Source organism: Triticum dicoccoides, chromosome 7A, assembly GCF_002162155.2.
Source record: "Triticum dicoccoides isolate Atlit2015 ecotype Zavitan chromosome 7A, WEW_v2.0, whole genome shotgun sequence".
Classification (NCBI taxonomy): domain Eukaryota; kingdom Viridiplantae; phylum Streptophyta; class Magnoliopsida; order Poales; family Poaceae; genus Triticum; species Triticum dicoccoides.
In genome coordinates this window covers 498,131,102-498,137,310 of record NC_041392.1, presented here as the reverse complement: position 1 = coordinate 498,137,310, position 6,209 = coordinate 498,131,102, and the positions used below count along the sequence as shown (strand labels likewise).

At 40.4% G+C, this 6,209-nt stretch overlaps 1 protein-coding gene across 1 annotated transcript in view; it reads right to left on the bottom strand.

Annotated features, from left to right (window-relative positions):
* The window catches only part of LOC119327955 (pre-rRNA-processing protein TSR1 homolog), a 10,411-nt gene extending 4,714 nt beyond the window's left edge, over positions 1–5,697 (bottom strand). Inside the window, exons 1-14 of the mRNA XM_037601011.1 lie at positions 5,517–5,697; positions 5,309–5,394; positions 4,560–4,637; positions 4,324–4,455; positions 4,038–4,088; positions 3,801–3,941; positions 3,601–3,723; positions 3,401–3,478; positions 2,679–2,768; positions 2,487–2,606; positions 2,180–2,263; positions 1,507–1,605; positions 1,231–1,419; positions 367–442 (exon numbers count right to left, since the gene is read on the bottom strand). Of these exons, the coding sequence (XP_037456908.1) occupies positions 367–442; positions 1,231–1,419; positions 1,507–1,605; positions 2,180–2,263; positions 2,487–2,606; positions 2,679–2,768; positions 3,401–3,478; positions 3,601–3,723; positions 3,801–3,941; positions 4,038–4,088; positions 4,324–4,455; positions 4,560–4,637; positions 5,309–5,394; positions 5,517–5,598 (1,429 nt within the window). The 5' untranslated portion in view covers positions 5,599–5,697. The remainder of the gene's footprint in view (positions 1–366; positions 443–1,230; positions 1,420–1,506; positions 1,606–2,179; positions 2,264–2,486; positions 2,607–2,678; positions 2,769–3,400; positions 3,479–3,600; positions 3,724–3,800; positions 3,942–4,037; positions 4,089–4,323; positions 4,456–4,559; positions 4,638–5,308; positions 5,395–5,516) is intronic.
* Between the last annotated feature and the right edge of the window lie 512 nt (positions 5,698–6,209).

Sequence of the window (6,209 nt, the reverse complement as noted above, 5' to 3'; positions counted from 1 at the left end):
TTAGAAACCTTTTGTACCTTTTCTGGGCCAGTATTTTTTTTGGGGGGGGGGGAGGGGTCTACAGTTTGCTACATACTGATTGGCACTGGGAATTAGGTGGAAACGTGTGCCAAAAACAGGAACCAGGTTTTAGACCCTCTATGTGGTGTCTTTACCAATGTTCAGGATACCGGTAACTGGTACCGTATCGGTTGGGTGCTGGGTAGGGATAATAGGCGAATCGGCCGATAAATCAGTTAATCAGTTATTCGGTGACCCACCGAGTAGCGATTAATTTACCGAGATGCCTATTAACTGGCCGATATTTGGAACATTAAACTTACTAAAAGGGATTTTAAACACTTGAAGGCAGTTGAAAACCCATACCTTCATCATCAGCATTAGATTCTTTGATTCTCTTGATGTCTTCCTCTATCTGCTCTTTGGTAAGATTTTCATCATCCTGCAAATGCACAAAGGTTCATTTAGTTTGAGGCGTGTATCTAAAAATTGATGAAGGAATCCAAAGAGTAAAATAAGAGCACAGTAATTTCAGAAGGCCAGCAAGGCACACCTCACAATTTACAGAACAGCACAGAAGAGCAAAGCAGTACCCCAGGAAGACAATGTTCCCTCCATACTAACAGTTCATGTAAGGTTGCAAAAGGTGGGCCAGAAAACTTTTGGGAATTATTTAAACTTTACCAATCAACTTAAGTAACTTAAGTTGATTTAATTTGAGCAAATATATAGTATAAAATATCGCGTTGAGTAAGTGTACATTTGAATCCCTCATTTCAAAAGTAATTTTGTACAATGACTCATGCCATGAAAGTTTTACACCTTTAACGACCTATTTGCATCAAGACATATATTAAAATGTTGCCCATATCTAGTCCCAACCGGATCCAGATGGGGTGGGAAATATCAGTCCAGTACTCCAGTTCAGCGCCACTGGGAACTATAGTTCTCTAGGTAGGAGCATTGGAGTTTTTTCGCTAGATCCTTCTTACATTATCCCTCTCACCCTCCCTGCCCACATTACGTTTTCTCTATCATGCAAAACCAGTCACAAACAAAAAAAACATGGCAAACAAAATGTGAAGGGAGGAAAATAAAAACATAAGCATTCCAAAGGCAAGAGTTGTATTGCCATGTATTGGCTAAATCAGTAAAAGGCTGGCGAATGGAGCAAGTGCATTAAATAGTGGTAACGTCATCAGATCAAGGACAAGAAATAAGGTAACTTACTCCCATCTCAGAACCCCCAATAGTTTCTTGATCAAATTTCTCCATGAAGTGAGACACTGCATCTATATCTGAACTATCGCTGTCGTGCTCTGAGTGATCTTTCTCATCAATTACCATTCCAGCACCATCTGGATTGTCATTCTCAGAATCATCACCTTCATCATCTGTATCATCAACAATCCAAGCAGCCTGCCAATAGCATTAATATTATTTTTAAATAAAAATATCATGGGCTATATTAAGAGTAAATATTCAATCTTCAATAGCCTTGTGAACCTGGTATTCTGATGTGCCGCGAGGAAGTTTCCTCTTTACAACCTTTCTTTGTTTATTGCTTTCATAGGCTTCCTCCATCTCAGCTTCTGTTGGCCAAGTCTAACCAAAAACAAATAATACTGCACATTAGTACTTACAATTGATTTGCCTAGTTTGACTTTACTTGAAAAGAAAAACAGTGTCATCAACAAATATAAAGAGGAAACTTTTGAACTGACGTAGTATGCACAACAAGGAAAAACAGCACAGTTCATGAGATTCTGCAGCCTTGGGAAGTGTAAAGTGGATCATATAAAAATCTGACAAATGCTCCCAAAAAAGATGGGCCCAACAGAAACAAATATACCATATGCTATGCTTAAGCATATACCCTATCTACTGAAACAGGTGTTGCGCCTGCTGAAGGGAAAGACCATTTTTAAGAACACTTCCAATAAAGAATCAGTAGGCCATGTGTCAAGCATCTCATGTATAAAGAAATAATTCATCAAACCAAAAAGGAACACCTCAGTGCCACGTGTGATGAAATTTGGAAGTAATCACTGTCCAACAGAAATTAAGCACTAAATTGAAGTTCTGAAAAGGGCAACAATTTCCTTTTTCAACCGCAAAAGTGAAAGAACACAAAACAATGGCTTATCAAATCACTAAGCTAGATCGGGGAAATTATCACCTGCTCTCCTGCAAGAGGATCTGGAATATTTTCAACAAGTAATGGTTCCTGATTCAAGGGGTCTGGAACGAAGGTATCAATAATCTGAAACAGGCGAACAATGAGAAGTTACCAGAGCGTGATCAGTAAAAACTGTATGTAAGATGGAAAAAAACAAGGACTCATATAGTGGATGATTCTATATCATGATAACATTTCTTCTTTTGAAAGTAAATTGTAGGGTAGGCCCTGACAGCATGTCGTAATATATACATGTAACTGCACTATCCAATTTCTAGAACTCTGCATTTATCCTATAATAACAAACCTGAATTTGATTATCATCTGAATCCATTACATCAGAGTTTTTCCTCTCACTAACAGGACATGGATCCTTCAGGATATCAATTTGTCCTAACTGAAAATCACCAGCACCTGACACATGTACCTTTGATGGAGCAGGTGTTAGAACAAGAAGCAGATAAGACTACCAATAAAGATTAAAACAAAGATCACCCACAAGCTGATTCACTGAAAGATTGTGGGCCCGCAGATATCCAGACACAAGCAAGGTGCACAATCCCATACTGTCACCTGGTTTTATGCAGGCCTGAAAGAAAGATCTTAAGTTAGCACCATCAATTGTCAAATAAAAAAGGAGGCAGGTGCACATAAACTTTGCAAGAAGCATAGACTAGAGTTGGGTGATATTGTAGAGGTAGTAAAATTGAGAGATACAGTGGTATATCTTAACAATACATGTAATAATATTAAAGGCAAATCTAATGAAAAGTATGATTTGCTTTGATATTCAGCCTAATTTGTAACTGAAATACGGGATCGCAACCGTAACTGCAATTCTTAGAGGGCATGGTGGGAGGGTCAAATTAAAACTCCTCTGCACGAAGTATGCGAGTTTCAGTGGTAGGTGAACTCACGGAAGTAGTTTGTGTACAAAATTAGTAAGAATATAGAGCTGGTCTAGAACTTACAAGAACAAGCACAACCATGAGTTATAATTTTTTATTGTTAGGACTGCAACTAATTTTTTTGGAATCAAAGCCAATGTGACAAATCACAACCTAAGTTTTATCCAAGTGTTTTAACAGTACCATACTTACACAGAAACAGTGTACTCAAAGAAACATCTAAGATGAGAAACACCAATGCAGTAGGGGTTTATGTTACAACAAAATAACAGTTAACAACTTTTTGATGAAAGTGGGATGAAGTTCTTACAACCTCCTCAGACATAACATAGGGTCTCTGATTTCTCCAATGTGGTGATGAAAGATGTTGCTCCTTGAAAAGCCGCATGAACTGGAAAATTTCAAATCGGTGATAAATAATCAGAAGGAGTATTAGGACTATAGAATGAATACATAAAAGAAGGAAATGTCATCATGTTTCTCCATCTAAAAATAAAACAAAAGAAAATTTACCATATGCAAATCATCCTTAGTTTCTGCTGCATAGAACCTGCAATCTTCAGGCAGCTCTGGAGAAAGGAAAGAAACCGCTGCTTTCTTCAATTCCTGCTTACTTTTGGTATCTGATGGAAGATCCTGATAATATTAAAGAATTAGAATGGTATTCATGAGATAGCGTCTCGAGTGAGAAAAGCTCGGTATGGCGAACTTACTCGAATGAAAACAGCTGTACTAGGTAAGCCCACAGCTCGAAGAACAGATAGACATTGTGATCCAAACTCATCAATTGGATTGCCTGAATTGCTGTTGTATAATGAATTTGCTGACACTACGAATGCTAACAAATCAGCAACCTAGGTAGGAAAATACAATTTGCATGTTCGATATTAGAGTTAAGAAATTCCAATAGAACATAAATGTGCCATATTGAGTTTGGTTGAAGAGCATACCTTTGCCAGTTCCATGCATGAAGTGAGATCGCCATATGGTGCTTGCAGTACCTTAACAAATATCATGAATATAAAACAATGAAATTGACTAACTAAACTCAATAAACAGAAAAAACTAAACACTAAAATTAACTCAGGTACATATATAATGAGAATTGTGTGCAGCCCAGTCATGGCCAAACATACAGCAGAATGATGCATGAATAGCCACAGAATAGAATGGTTGAAAATAAATGTTTGCACTATGTACCGAGCATCTTTAGTACTCTATTCCTACTGAACTAACCGTGGTTCGAACTTTATAGGCGGGAGAAGCAACGGTGTTGGAAGTCAGTTTCTCATCTCCTCCTGCTGCAAATGTCAAAAGATCTTCGGCAAGTGGTCCAATATTTGCAGATGAGGAAAGGCCACAAAGAACCTGCAACAGCCAGAGATTAGATTATATCTATTGTGTGACAGCAGGAAACAATAACAAATGGCCAATAGTGTAGGACAACGAGAGCAAAGATCAAGAATACTAACAATAACACGGGGTGCACTTGAGGAGCCATTAGATGACCGCTTCTCCTTTAGCAAGGCAGCGCGTTTCTGATCACGGATCTGCGTCCCAGTTAAAAATATTTCAGGCAATAGGATAAGAATGGAAAATGATGATAGTAATGATCAAACTCTTTAAACACCAAATCAATGAAAATCCAACATAAAACATATCCAACAACATAACAGAACTCATTTGGATGAAAGACATGTAGCTTAAAAATAATACAAACTGAACGAAAAGAATGTGCAGATTGAAATGAATTTTGTGAGGCTGTCCCTTTATCTAGCAAGAACAGATAAAGGTTGGAAGAAAAGAAGTTCGTTAAATTTTAAGCCCAAGAAAATGTTATCAACATAAATATTCTTTACATGGCATGAGTCCCTACTGCTTGTTTGGCAGAAGAAACATTCGGACTCAACCAAAACAATTTATACAAATTGAAGCAATCTAATAGGCAAAATACAGAAGGTTACAGTTTCACATTTGCAAAATTGAGTTTATTGTTAGGCCACAGAATTCTGGTTTCAAAATGATCAAAACAGGACGGAGCTCAATGAAAGCGAACAAATTCTAGTATGTTACTTCCGCCTAGTATAATCGCTAGCAAGTATACACTACCAAACAGCATAAAGGATATGAACAAATTTCGTCAACTCTATCATATAGCCGAAGCTTGACCATCGCAGCTAAAGCAGACAAGGGGGCAGCTCGCTGAGCTAGAGCGTCTCACCGCTTTGCTGTGCTGGAGGCGCGCCGCACGGGCGCCCTTGAGGGCGGCGCGGTGGCTGCCCGCAGGCTTCCCGCTCCTGACCTTATCTGCGGACACAGCAGCACCCCGGCAGCCAGTGAGATTTGCAGTTTTACAGAGGGGAAAAGCGGTGTATAAAACGTAGGGAGCTCCCGAGAGAGGGAGGAGCAGGAGTCTAGCTGTGCTGTACCGATCTTGTGCGAGTGGCGGGAGGCCTTGGAGGCGAAGCGCGTCTTGTGCGCCTTGTTGACCTGCGAGCGCGCGCCGCCCATCTCGCCGGCGGCGGCGGCTGCGGCGCAGGTGGTGGGCGCGTTGGGGGTTTAGGGCTCAGGCAGGTGCTGTGGCGGCGCGCACGAGAGGTACGAGCTCTGCGTCGTTGCCTGCTGGTTTTGTTTTGCCAGAGAAGATACTGGGCCTCTCGTGGGCCAGTTTTTTGGGCGCACACGGAGCTAAAGCCTAAAACAAAAGGCCCTCAAAAAAAAACACTGCCCTCCTCGGGAGCAACTAATTAACGGAGCGCTCGTAACGAGCGGTTCGGGAGCGCTCCGCGCGTGACAAGTGTCGCGCGCGGAGCGCTCCCGCAAGAGAAAACCAGTTATGCGGTTGGTTCCCGGTTTTCCCTTTTCGGTTTGTGGTTTGGTGCGTTTTGCAGTTTGACCCCCGAACTACCAGAATTTTATGTTTTCCCTTTTCGCGCGAAAACACAAAAAAATACTAGCTTGCGCGGTTAGTTCCCTGTTTCCCTTTCTCGTTTTCCTTTTTGTTCCCATTATATTTCCGGTTAATGAAGATTTATGGGGTAGTTACGGGCGGGGACTACCAACACTATCAAATGTGACCTTTCAAGTAAAGAAAAAAAGTAATTTTTTAATATAAAACAGCA